This window comes from Glossina fuscipes, unplaced genomic scaffold (assembly GCF_014805625.2).
Source record: "Glossina fuscipes isolate IAEA_lab_2018 unplaced genomic scaffold, Yale_Gfus_2 3, whole genome shotgun sequence".
In the NCBI taxonomy this organism is placed as follows: Eukaryota; Metazoa; Arthropoda; class Insecta; order Diptera; family Glossinidae; genus Glossina; species Glossina fuscipes.
Genome location: NW_023998417.1, coordinates 8950258 through 8965027, shown reverse-complemented (window position 1 = coordinate 8965027; position 14770 = coordinate 8950258). Strand labels below are relative to the sequence as shown.

General features: G+C 32.5%; 1 protein-coding gene across 2 annotated transcripts; it reads right to left on the bottom strand.

Annotated features, from left to right (window-relative positions):
- Positions 1 to 764: 764 nt before the first annotated feature.
- LOC119635172 (gelsolin) lies at positions 765 to 14764 on the bottom strand. 2 transcript variants are annotated; one of them, XM_038029811.1, is made up of 9 exons: positions 14676 to 14764; positions 10587 to 10776; positions 7507 to 7581; positions 5456 to 5648; positions 4271 to 4564; positions 3138 to 4195; positions 2712 to 3068; positions 2516 to 2641; positions 765 to 901 (listed from the first exon to the last, which is right to left on the bottom strand). In XM_038029811.1, the coding sequence occupies exons 1-9, from the start codon at positions 14693 to 14695 to the stop codon at positions 827 to 829; spliced, it is 2388 nt and encodes a 795-aa protein (XP_037885739.1). In that variant the 5' UTR covers positions 14696 to 14764; the 3' UTR covers positions 765 to 826. The 2 variants fall into 2 exon arrangements, with proteins under 2 accessions (XP_037885739.1, XP_037885740.1); XM_038029812.1 differs by lacking the exon at positions 14676 to 14764 and adding an exon at positions 14373 to 14388.
- Between the last annotated feature and the right edge of the window lie 6 nt (positions 14765 to 14770).

Sequence of the window (14770 nt, the reverse complement as noted above, 5' to 3'; positions counted from 1 at the left end):
CTTACGTGTTTCGACAAAATTTGGCGGTCGATGTCTTCATTTTTGCGACCACGAGGAGAGTGCCAACAACACACACCCCGCAGAGAAGGGAAAAAAAACAAAACGAATATACCGCCATCTTACAGTGATGGGTATAAAAATGCTATCAACAGATTTTATAATAACAAAAAGAACTAACCGTTAAGTGAGGCCGTCAAAAACGGAGTCGGATGTACTGGGTTTTTAAAGAAAGCTTCTTTTTCCCTCCTCTGCACTGTTGTTGTCTTAACATTGATGCATTTTTATTTAATATCATTAAATATTATATCAATTGTTGCCTATATATATATATATTAAGGTTAATATTTTTTTTATATTTAGGCTGAATTTACTTGTGCTAAAAAAAAAAAGATGAACCAATACAATGTCAAAGTTGAAACATCTAATACATACTCGTATAATGTTCCGCTAAATAAATACTAAAAAATATATTGTATTTTATTGGCCTTAAGATGATAATAACTAAATATGCGTATATTGCTGCAATTTATTTATCCTTGTATAAAACAATCTCAACTTTAGTTTACCTACCAATGTTAATTAATTCAAAGTTACATAATTACTTCAAACAACAAAAATTTAATATGCTTCGAACATACTTCACTTAACATTTTGTCAAATGCAGAATATTAATGAACAAAACAACAGGTTTCAGGTGAAGTTTATATATATATATATTTATGTATATGTCAGTTTAATTTAATTTTTTTTATTTTCTTTTTTTATAATATATATAAATTTGTGTGTAATTAAATGTGTCACTGATTTTGATTACTTTCCCAAGTGTTTAAACGTCATTATCTTCGATACGCTCATTATCTTCGAGTACTTTTTTGCGTACGTCTTCATAGGTAGGAATATTCTGTTTTATGTATGAAAGATATAATGTACTTAAATTCAAAAGTCTTGCGAATACTTTTAACTTAGAGAACAAAAAAAGCAATAAAAACACTAAACAGGTTATATTGGGCGCGAACCGTTTCATTTCTTTTCGATACCTACAACTAGCTTTTATACGGCATTCATTTCGCCACTTAACACAGCACATCATAGGCATAGTATTAAACGAATTTAAACAGGAATCATTATATGCATATCGGTTTTTGTTAATTGCGGCAGATTCTTCTTATTTTAATCTTTTTTTTTTTTTTTGCAGAAGAATGTCTGACCTCTAGACCTCTGTTCTTCTAGACAAAAACTGAAGACCATAATTGCAGATTGCCGGATGGACAGACGGATAAATACACAACGAACGATAAATAGTTTAGTTAGATCGACCTAGCAATTCAAACGATCCATATCCTTATATTGGCGTACATTTTCACATGCCTGTCTGTGAATCTACAAAAGTAGAGAGACACGTTCGCGCCCAAATTATTGACTAATAATTAAAAAAAAAAAAAAATCACCAATGATCTGTTTAACTCATATTAGTAAATGTTCGAATGAATGTTGTTAGCGCACTCAGATTGCATTTTAAAGCTTCATTCACGCATGGACTAAAAAAAAATTGCTGTACTTTTATAAGAATGCAAGAGAGTACAAGAAGAAATTCTTCTTTCCTTATAAAATTTTCTACAATCTTTCTCTGAATCAATGCAAACTTTTTAAACTTTAAAGCGTCTGCTTAACCCGTTCGTTGTTTATTGTTTTCGTCGAGACTGAAAGTCAAATTTCTTTCGCTAAACCGGAATGCATTATGTATCATGGCTTTCTTCTTCTTATCCGTTAATTTGCCGATAAGGTTCTAATACATAAATTGCAATAACGAACACAATAATATTTGTAAATTTTCTAATTTTTTGCTCAGTTATTGAAGTATTCAGAGCTTGTTTATAAATCAAGTATCTTCAGTTTAAAAATTAAGCGGTTTGCTGTGCTGATAAACGGTTAATTTCTGTTCTTCTCGAAGTTTCCCAACTATGATTGTTTCACGGCGGACAACGGACAGACGGACGGACATACTTCAACCGGCTTAAATTCTCACGTTAATTGAAATTGTACGTCTCAATATATAAATTTTTGTAAAGTCCTTCTTCTTCTTCCAGCCTAAGATGGAGGCTGTCCAACACTTACTCGAAAGCAATGATAAATTTCTCAATAAATTATATCTCTATTGATAGGCAAAGCTTAGGCGTGAGAATATGTGTATATACCATGTGTGTTCTAAATAAATTTTACTTAAAAAAAAAAAAAAAATCAATGACTTCTTATTAAGTGATTTTTTATTGCGGATGATATTATGTGGAGAGGGAAAGAAATGACAAACAATAGAACGTCTTAGCACTTACGTGTAGCAAACGCAAACTAATCATGAAGACGAGAACGTAATTATATGAAATATGGGAAATATATATGAGACAAGTAACAAGTAAGCGACAAATAAATTAACAACAATAACAACAATTAGTAATAAAGAATATTAAGAAACGAGTTATCATTTAAAAATATTTTGCATATATCGTCTTGTACTGACCTCCCAATAGCCTTTCTCCCAGCTGGGAAACATGCGTTTGAAAACATTTGGTTCGTAATCTTGAGAGATGCGTATGACAGTGACGGTGTCAATTGTGCGATCAGTTGGCTCAAACGCAATGTATTTCTTTAAAGAGAAAATTTCGTACCTTAGGTAGAGGAAATTAATTATGAATTTTTTTTTCTTTTTTTCATACTTTCGCTATATCTAATATTCTGCCATTTTCTTCGGCCGAAGCTCCAGAGCCTACCCACAAGTAAATTTCATCTCCGGTATCCAAAAGCATGACATCATCAAAATCAAGATCAGCTTGTTCAAAATGCATTATCTCTTCAACTTTGATTTTATTATTAATTAAACGGCAATGGAAAAGACGAGGCTCTAATATCGGGGCACTCTTCTCACTTAGGCTACGATCGTAAATACCCTCACCGTTGAGATGTTCCCAAAATTCGTCAGGTTCGGCACCTTCTTCTACAGTGCTGAGGTCAACAGATGGCCAAACACTTTTAAAAAGATCCTCGGCCGCATTCTTCTCAAATTCAGAAGCACCCTAAGAGGTTATACAGTTTTATACGACGCTTTCCAGAATCTCGTCTCTCTTATTCATTAATTTACTCACTAAACCAATCCATATAAACGCTTTGTTTTCATTGTAAACGAATAAAACGTACACGTCGGACGAGGATAATGATGATGAGTCGGCTTCAGTTTCGAAAGCATGCACATCATCGGCATCGGTACCACGTATATGGAACAATTGATGTGTTGTTGGCGTATTATTTACAATTGTGAAAAGTTTCCCTTTGAACATTTTTAAGAAATGTCTAGGCTCGTGATTTTGTACAGTGCGCACGAGTATCGCATTTTCTGCAACAGCTAAACCCAAGGCGTCCTCGAAAGCATATTCGTTCACATTAGCGGCTTTTACACCTTCCCACACATAGATTAATGTACCACTTTCGTCATTCTTGTCATGATAAGTATAAGGAATCACATATGCGTCATGACTCTTTAAAGGCAAAGATTCCGTATATGAAATTTTTTCTTTTTGAATATCATTAGTGCCAGGTACCGAAGAGTAAACAGTGATTTCACTCAATTCATTTCGGCCATTATCTGGCATAAAACCGATAGCATGACCCCCTTTCTCTTTCAAAGTTTTTAGTACCGAATCAACATCGTCCACATCGAATTCAGAGTTATCGCTGTCATAACCGAGAGCGGAACGCACCAAACGGGTATGAGACATACCAGCGTCACGCCACGTAGCAAAATATTGCTTGAAAGGTGCTGACTCAGCTCCTTCCACAATACGATGTATCTGAGTCCAAGCTGGGTATTTTTTGGAACGCAAAAATTCCTGGGCTTTAATCAAACTATCGGTCTTTTCTTTTTGCGTTGCGCCGCGACCCACCCAAACATAAATGCCCGAACCAGTATCCAAGATAAAGCAATCTTGACTGTTCAACATTTCTTGACGCAGAGGTTTCTGAGAAATGGGATCGATTTTCAGCGAACCACTAGAATCCGAAACTTTGTACAATGTCACCGAGTTCGCATCTGTAGTTTCAAATGCGCCATCTTCTTCGGCTGTCGATTCATCAGGAACTTGACCCGGTGACCCTGAGCCCAAAATTTCAAAGAAACTTTCCTTATCCGCAACATTACTAAACTCGTCTGTGGTAACCAATACGATGAAACCAATTAACACTTTAACATGAACCCATTAAGCTAATAATGTCATTCACTTGCCTATTATGTGTACTCTCGCACGACCATTATGATCTTGATCTCTTATTTGGTTGGCGGCGCTAATTGCCTTTAATTTTTCCACACGTTTCGCTTGAGCACCCACATAAACGTAAATCTCATTGCCGGCGTCAAGAATGAAGCAATCACCCTTGTTCATCGAGGATATTGACAAATTTACCTGACGTACGCGGACATTGCGTTTACCTTTCACTTGGAAAAGACGCTTTTCACCTTGAGCATTGATTTCAACATGTTTAAAACTACTGGCAATGCCACCCTGTTCATAACGTATGCCTGCCAAATAAAAAAATGGCGGAAGGGAACAAAATGTATAAAACGTAGATAAAAGTATATGTCTCGGCGGGCAAGTGGCTATAACGGACACACACATACTCAGAAAAATTACACATTATCCTATTGAAAGTTGGTGATTAAAAAAAGAAAAAAACATGTTCAATAGACGATATACCTAACAGGTCATTGACACGAACCGTAAAAGCATTTAAATGAAAATTAATAAATGCCACGAACGCCGTATGCAAATATGCAATTGTCCATAAATAGTAATAAAAGCAACCGTGCAAAATAATTTGCGAGTAAGGGAAGTAGAAGAAGAAGACGCAAATTTTTATCTCTCAAACTAAATACAAGCCAAATTAAAATCTTACCATCGGACAAGGAAGACTATTAAACATACTACACCATGTCGCCGAACAAACCTGCACAATTCTTCACCGGTCTTCATGGTAATACATTGTTGTCGTATAAAGACTTTCTAACCTTGAAAATCATTAAATGATAATGGGGTCGAATAATAAATTTATTCTTTAAACTTTAACTTTTAATATAAATAAATTTAATTATCAAATTGCTACGTTCTAAAAATTTTTATGCCAATAAACCGTAAACAATTTTCTTCTCTACGTTCATTGAGTACAAAAATGCCTTACTTTGTATCAAATATTAGAACCCACAGTTTGAATAACAAAATCATGGATAGAGATCGGACATCAAAAAATGAAACCGGATTATTTGTGTGTAATGAAAAGTGGTCGTGCAATACAAATGAAAAATTTTAATAGACATAACGTCAAGATTATTGGTTGAAATAAGTAGACCGAGGACGTCATCAAAATATATATAGAATTTAGAATTTCACAATTTATTCATGATACTATTACTTACCATTTTTGAAGTAACTTAAAAATAGTTGGGATTCGTGGTCCTGAACTTCGCGATGTTGGACCGGGCCGCCGTTAAGCAGATCATCTAATTGCACAGTCAATATAGCTGCTGCACCAGCTTCATCCACTGACGTTTCCGACCCCAACCAAAAGTGAACATCCCAAGATAACTTTTTATCTTTAGTTTGCACAGTCTAAGTTATTTGTTATCGAAACAAAACCGTAAATTAAAAAGAAAATAATTAGAAAATATCAAAACGTTTCGCGATCACTTGACTTGACTTGAAAGTAGTCCGAAAACGAAACCCGCCATAAACCTTACTTAACCCGTCTATTCATGTCTATTGCATGTGCTTGTTGATGCACACGACGTCTACAGCAATAAAAAAATGCATATAATTATCTTTTTTCGCGCCATATTTTTTCCTACGTCATCTCGGATTTTTATTTACATTATCTTAACTCTTCTGTTATCGTCAAACACGAGTAGGAAGATTTGCAATTTGTTTTAATTGTACGGACATATGAGCTTAGGTTCAATTTTCTATATTAATTCTTCGATCTGACTTGCGGTCGCGAAACCGCCCACCCAAGATACGTACAATTTTTGGGCTTGCTTGTAACTATTACAAATAAATAATAAATTCACGGAACGCCCTTTCGAAAAAAATGGGTTTTTCATTTTTATAAGCAATCGAGTAAATTGAAGAGTTCATGCAAAAAAAAAGATCCAAATTTTTTTTATATTAATTTTTACAAAATTTCGTATTATATTGTCAGAAAACGTGTTGCGAAATAGCAAACTATGACCGTAGCCGAAGACTTTTAAGAGTTCACTAAAAAAACGGTTCAAATTGTTTTATATTAATTTTTACAAAATTTCGTGTGATGTTTCCCGAACATTTGTTGCGAAATAAGGAACTGCAACCGTACCCGAAAGAAATATTAAAAAAAGTAATAGTAAAAAAGAGAAGTTGTCATACCGCAAAAAAGAAGTATTGCCAGTACGCACAATCTTATAGTAAAAATAGGAAATAATTAGAAAATATCAAAACGTTTCGCGATCACTTTACTTGACTTAAACAAAGTCCGAAAGAGAAACGCATCGTAATCATTACTTAACCCGTCTGTAAACGTCCATTGCATGTGCTTGTAGATGCACACGACGTCTACAGCAATAAAAAACATGCGCTTAATTATCTTTTTTCACGCCATATTTTTTCCTCCGTCATCTCGCATTTTTATTTACATTATCTTAACTCTTCTGCTATCGTCAAACACGAGTAGGAAGATTTGCAATTTGTTTTAATTGTACGGACATATGAGCTTAGGTTCAATTTTCTATCTTAATTCTTCGATCTGACTTGCGGTCGCTAAACCGCCCACCCAAAATACGTACAATTTTTGGGCTTGCTTGTAACTATTACAAATAAATAATAAATTCACGGAACGCCCTTTCGAAAAAAATTGGTTTTTTCATTTTTGTAAGCAATCGAGTAAATTGAAGAGTTCATGCAAAAAAAAAGATCCAAATTTTTTTTTATATTAATTTTTACAAAATTTCGTATTATATTGTCAGAAAACGTGTTGCGAAATAGCAAACTATGACCGTAGTCGAAGACTTTTAAGACTTCATAAAAAAAACGATTCAAAAGAGCTACCGTAGCCGAAGAGCTCATAAAAAAAAACGATTCAAGTTTTTTTTATATTAATTTTTGTAAAATTTCGTATTATATTATCAGCAAACTTGTTGCGAAATAGCGAACTGCAACCATAGCCGAAGATTTTTAAGAATTCATAAAAAAAACAGTTCAAATTTTCTTTATATTAATTGTAATAAAATTTCGTGTGATATTCTCAGACAACTTGCTGCCGAATAGCGAACTGCAACACAACCGGAAGGAAGTATCAAAAAAAAATGATCGTAAAATAAGAAGTTATCATACCGTAAAAAAAGAAGTGTTGCCAGCACGCACACTCTTATAGTAAAAATATTACGATCTTTTCAGCAAAGATCTTTTCACGTTTGTGTTTACGATAACGAATACTTACATTTAAGACAATAAACGAATCTCCAGAATAAAATTTCCCATAGTTATTTTTCGGATAAGCCACAGGCTCAAAATTCTGCAAAAAAAAAAAAAGAAAAATTTATGCATGTACAATGGTTCTTGTAAGGGGAAAAAAAAGCATTATATGTGATATTATCGTAAATTAAGCACGAACAACATTGGAATGATTTTTAAACTTATTCAATTTGAATTGTCAATAAAGAAGTCTTCTTCAGCATCCCGTACTTTAAATAGTTTTTGATTTGGCTGTGATTTAATTTGTACTTTTTTAGATCCCGTTGATATATGTCGATGACGGCCTGGTCAGAAAGTAAGTTGTTACTAAGAATATAAGACAAATTGCTTTAAAAATTTACTAAACATTGGATCAAAGAAAATCTCTGGTAAGCATAGATTTTATAATAAACAGCTATCACAAACTTTACTCCTCAAAAGAGGAAGAGAACTTTTTAAATCTGAAACAACTTGTTGATGATAAGGTAATGTGTGTTAGAAATGTCTCTCGCATGAGCAAAAGAAAAAGTTTTACTTCACTTTACTACTACTATCAAAAGCATTTAGGAATGACAAATTTTTTCAAATTGTTTTCCTTTCGATCAACGTAACTCTCTTGCTATTTGACCTGAGAATTTATCTGTATCTGCGTCTTACTGCACTTTTTCGCTTTTTTACAAAAATTGTTCCAATTTTTAAACAACAACAACAGCGAATATATTACAATCTTAGAAATAAAACGTAACTTATCCGGGAAGCCTAAGTTTTTCAACACGACAAAAATACTGAACTCTTCTTCAAATATGTTATACCATAATTCTTATTAAGTATTTTTTCTTATCTATTTGTATTTAAAATATTGCAAAAAAACTTTTCGCGAGGTCCAATAATGTTTTGTTTAGTTTAACTTTGTTGGATGAACGAGAATACTCTTTACCTCATATCTAACTAACTATGCTGTCGATCGAAAAGAAAGAAAAGAAAAACGTTAAAAATGAACGAAAAAATGTAATTTTACTCGAGCAGAAAATCATGAAATCAACACGCAATGATATTTTGGATTATTTTGATAAAGTTTCCACTCTCTAGTTAATAATGAACATGTAAAAGTTTCAATTTTATTAATTCACTGCGAAATAGAAAAATAAATTATGATTTTGCATAATAAGGCCTTTTTGCAAAATTAAATATGCAAATTAATTATTTTATTCGAAATGGTATTCCTACCGAAACCGAGAGAGAGAACATGCAGACCGCAAAAGAAATAACTTATTCAAATGCAAGATGTATCGCCATTGAAAATATAGCTTGAAATTTCGAGTTTCAACTTTAGTAAAAAGTTTTCAAAAGGTTTGTTCTTGTTCTATAGATTTATAATTTACGGCCAGACAGGCTTAAATTGTTTTAGAATTTGATACTGACACTTTGTGAGACCTCTGAAGCTTTCTTTTGGGCGTTGGAAAGGTTTGGACAAAATGACTATATTTTCAAGCCATTTAAGCGATTGGAATGGAAGAAAAAAACATTATTTCCCAAATTTTTACTCGGCATTACCTTCTTCCGACGTAAGAAAGAAAAAGGGAAAGGTAGACGATCGCAACATAGGGAAAGAAGGCAAGTTCTAAATCGATCTAGCTTTATCTCTTCGTCTGTGTGGGTATTTGTTGTTGTCACTCCCTCGTTTCGTCCCAAAAATCAAGAGATTGGTGCACACGGATTGGCATTGAAAATGGGCTAAATCGATTAAAGAGACAACGCCCACAAAGAAACGTAAATCGAACGCACCTTTGCTTCTTGAAGTAAAAATTTGTGAGTTTTTACTCATTACTCACAAATTATATTAGTTGGAATAGTAAAATTTCCTAAATTTATGTTATGAAAAGTTAAAACAGATCAAATTTTAATTTTTTGACGCTTTCTACCTATTACTCATAAGGTAACTCACCCAAGATAGAATATTAAAAATTTATTTGTACATTGTACACATGAAAATACATTGCTTTTATGGAAATGCTTTTAATTGTTATTATTATTAATTATTAGTTCATTTTTTTATCAACGGTTGGTTGAATCATTTAACTTAATGTTAAGTTAGAAAGGTGAGACTTTACATGTATATATATATTTTCATAGCATTATTCAGGCAAGGTACGGAGTATTCACAGTAAAATTTCGAAGAATGATATAATTAAAAAAAAAAAAAAAAAGAGTAGAATATTCCACACATTTTTACTGATAAATGTAACGTGTCGCGAGTAATAAAGAGATATTTGAGGCAAAGTTTATTCTCTTATGCAAAGCTTTGACGACGTAATGATGATTTTGTCAAACCGATGTACAGATGAGTATGAGATCGATTCCGGCAAGTGGACTGCATAAGAAAATCTCGATTCTTTGATTTGCATTTCGAAGACTTAGAAACTTTTTAGCAATCTAAAGGGTCTCGCTTGTCAGTTAGACAAACAGCGAACATTTATTTTCTTAGTTGCCCTAAGATTTATAGGTTAATAACAATATAAAAAAGTTGCATCAAAGCATTTTCGTGACCTTCTCCAGCTTAAGATCAATGTAGATTTAGATTCTTTCGTGGTCGCTTACCTATTCCCCACATATACGTAAATAACTAAAAAGGACGGTTGCAACAACTTCGTAATAAAGTACGTTGTGCCATTCTGGATGCCATATGTAGTGGACGCCTACCTGTCTTAATTTGTTGCAAAAATGTACAATTACAACTGCATTTCTGGGCCTTATTGGTATGGGTACATTTGAAATTGCATGATGTGCTAATTATAGTTCCTCTAAAGAACGTGTAATTGCTTTATTATCATTGCAACAATCATAATGACTATTATATGGCGCCACATGACAAAAGTTTTTTAAGAGAAAGAGTACATAAACAAATTTTTATTCCAATTGTTGAATGCGTCAATTCAACTTCCCTTAAATCCCACATTCCATTAGCAACGCAGTTCTCCATAAATAAATAAAAAAAGTAAATTATCGCTATCGCAAGGCGAGCTCAGTATGCTACGATAGATATTTTATAAAAAATTTGAAACTTACCTCGATTCGCCAAATCTCTAAGCCGGGTGAACGGCCAGCATTTGCAAATGCTGGATGCATGATCCTACGGCCAGGTGATTTACTATCCGCGTTCGATGGCTGTATTTGATTCGTTTGCGTGGGTAAGGCGGGTCGATTCGGTATAGTGCCGGTTGAACACAACGTTGCTAGCAAAAGAGCAATAAAGGAACTGCGTATGCAAAAAAAAAATTTATTAAAATAAACTTTAAAGCAGAGTGAAAGCAGAGAGAATTAAGAGAACGATATGAAGATAATGAGAATAAGTCTTGAGATTGATGAACGTGCTGACAATGTCCGTTTATAATGATTATAGACATCTTCGAGCATTTTCCCGAGAATACCCGGTCAACTTGCATTTTACTCAAAGTGTGTTTTACTAGCTGTCGTTATACATTATCCCTATATGATATATTCACTTGAGTAACTATTTTTGATTTATATATTTTATTTATTTATTCATCGTTGAGCAAACATACACATTCATTCGCTACACTTGGCTGATTACTAAATACGCAAAATTGTTAACGTTTCCCTACTAATTCGGTAAAACTTTATCAAAACGCAAAGGTAAAATTATTTATAATTATCATAAAAAGAATAATGTCGTTCGATCGCACCCTTAAAGTTAAGAAGAAGAAGAAGACTATTTACATTCGGTTGGCAAAAGGATTATTTCGGTTTTTCTAAAACTTTCCTAATTTCTATGTTTTTTTTTATAAAAATGTAACAAATTTAATAAAAAATAAATAACAATATTATAATCGGGCACGGCCGACTATTAGAAACCCCTACAGGACTCCGTCTTGTACAGTTATTCACTCGCTTTGATAATAATAATAATAAGCCAAGAATTATTTTCATTTTCATGCAAAGGCATACCTTCCACAAAAGCGCAAAACACACACACGACGTGATCTGAACTTTGCAAATTTTATTCAATTCCTAAAAATTTTGTTATTTTTCAATTTTCGTTATAAAAAACTCGAAGATCTCTCCACACCAGGGCTCGCTTTTTATGAGATCCCCCAATATACATATTAGGATCTAAAAAATTGACTTGTGTGATACAAAGTCTCTATTGTCAATTTTTTTGCTAAGAACCAATTTTCACCATAAAAATAAAATACGGAGACCTGAAGGTCTCTGTATGCGGTGATATTTAAAAAAATGGATCTATGTCGTCCAAATTTTCATAAGGTGGATATCTTTTCAATTTTCACCATGGAACGTCGAAAATTAGATCATTTTACCATATAAAAATCCCCTTTTTGATAGGAACGGTTATACGGTGTCAACAACGTTCGTTCTTGAGTCCAAACACGTCTACAGAATTTCATCAAAATGGCTCCAAAATTGCAAATAGTGGGTTGAATACAAGAATCTAGGCGGACAGACGGACAAACAAGCTTAGATTTATTTTGAAAATGATTCCGAAAATTTCAAAAATTTTAAATGACTTTAGTTTGACTTGAAAGCTTTAAGCTATAAATCATTGGCACAAACAGACTTACAGAGCGTAGCATACACAATATTCGATCGAAAATGGATGGAATTTTTGAAAAATATAGCGTAACATGTATACCGAATGCATACAAATTTAAAACTTAATTAAATCATAATTGGAATATTAATTTATTATTTTTTTAATTGAATGATAAATTTGCCTAATCTACCAAAGCTAGCTGTGTGATAATTCCTTTATTAAGTCATGTAGAACAGAGCTGAGGAAAGCGTCTACAGTTGTTTGCAAGTGCAAACAATCAACTATTAATAATCTACATTGGAGGCATACATCATACATCACGCATATCTGGCGGATTTATTATTTATTTTATTTTCTCCCCTTCTCTCTCTCTTTCTCACTCTCTCTCTCTCTCTTAAAATTAATTATGAAATTTATTAATTTGCTATTCGTGATGAATGATGAATACTCGCTTTCGAAAATTAGATTAAGATATTTGATAAAACTAATTCCAATAATTAACATATCGGAAAATCACTGCTCATAGGTTTAATCTTTCAACTTAACCTACAACGAAAAGGAATACAACTTTCATAGAAAAATGATTCAAGATTTCTTTTCTTATTTATCAGACTAATGAATATATAGTATCAAGCACTAGAACAAATAAAAAAGTTACCCCTTAGAAATTAAATATAAATTACGTTGAAAGAAATCCGCCTCAATTGTCATCGGTTGCCGAATCTCAAGGGCGAGAGTAGGGTTTTGTAATAAAGCCGATAGACCTGACTTTAGCCTTGGAATTTATTTCTCCAGCTAAATTCATAATAATAATAATAATAATAATACATTTAAGGTGAGAGTATAGCTTTAAAGCGCTCATCAGTAAAGTCCCGCATCACTTTCTCAGCAAAGGAATTCTTATTATTATTATTGTCTTATTATTATTATTATTATAACTTGCATCAAATCATTTTATAAGTCTTCTTCAGTTAATAGAGTGTAATAATAAAAATAAACAAACGAATATAATCAGAAAATGTATGAAAAAAGGGTTAATATAGAGAATTAACTTACATCGCAATATTTTCATCTTTCGCTCGCTATCGTAAGAAAACTATAAAAATTGTCCCAACTTTCAATGTGTCTGCATTCTTGTGCGTGTGTTTTGTGTAAATGTTTAAATAATAGCTACGTATATTATTATTATTTACTTAGTTTCTCTATTAGTTATGCTATTGTTTACTTTGTTGCTTTGCACTAAAATGTAGTTTAGAAGTTATGCGTTTACAATTTTTTATCTAATAAGTTGAGAGAACTTATAAAAACGGAACGACGGTACATACTTCATCTTATAATATAAAAGACTTTACGAAGGCACTACTGCACGCTATAATCTACGCCATTTATTATTTATTATTTATTACTATGTACAATAAGTAGGACGAATTTAATTTTTACTTTTTTAAATCTCTTTCTTCACCTTCGCATGTAATCCTAAAAAACAAGTAACCTTCCCTGTGAATAGCTTGGCTGACGGAAGGAGTTCGTAGTGCACAACTCCAAGAGCACTAAATCGAAGAAAACTATTAACATCACCTAGACTTTTGAGTGACTTTGGCATGGATTTTTCGACCTTGGTTCAACTTTTCAACGATACTCCCTCGATTGATCGGTTGTTACCGCATCGGATCCAAGTCTAATCTAATAATGCAATTTCTTTGCTCAACAAAATCACGCAGTGTAAAAATCAGATAAAAATAGTTTAGCAACGTTTGTTATGTGAAATTTTGCACAGATGTCTGTCACAGTACTATCAACTATGAAAAGAAGTAACTCTGATGTTCGATGTTCGATGTACCCGCGGAATTTAATTTGACAATTGGTCTTACTTTTTGATCATAGTATTATAAAATCTCTTTAGGACCAAGGTCTCCCGCGAAAAGTATGCCCTTTGCATGAAAACAAAGTATAATTCTGGGCGAACTTAAAGAAAGAACTGTGTTAGACGAAGTGCTTTGGTTATCTAATCTTTGTCCTTGACCAACTACAATGTTTATATTTGCTTGAAATTAATTTATTTACATTGGTCTTACTTTTTGATCACATTTTGATTACTAAAATTTTGATTTTCCTTTGCTAGTTGTTTACTTTATCTTCTTCAGATCTTCGATCCCTGCAATTTAATTAAATCGAAATCGCATAGCACACCAAAAAAAAAAAAAAAAAATATTTACCTTATTTACTAATATGGAAAAATTATTCATCAATCTATACGAAAGGTTCATATGCTTATAGCTTACCAAAATGAAGTTTTGCAAAAATGTAGCAAAAAAACTGTTTTTTCTCTTCTTTTTCTTAATTAATAAAAAAAAGCCGGAAAATATACGAAATATTAAGTATAATTTAAAAATTATTTACGCGTAAATTTTTTTAATCGAACTGATCGTTTTAAAAAGTCACTGTTAACTAAATTTAAAAATCGAATTAAATTTAGTTAAATTTTTTTTTTTTTTTTTTGATATTTTTTCCTTTTTTATATATGCAATTTTAATTGTTATAATTTTCTCACTTTACCATATAAGACATGTATTCACTTGAATTACCTGTAGATCACTGCTGCCATGTTGATCGCTTTGCCAGGGGCTTTTCGTAGCGGTTCCAGTATTTTAAGCTTTTATTTATTTTTGTTTGTTTTCTT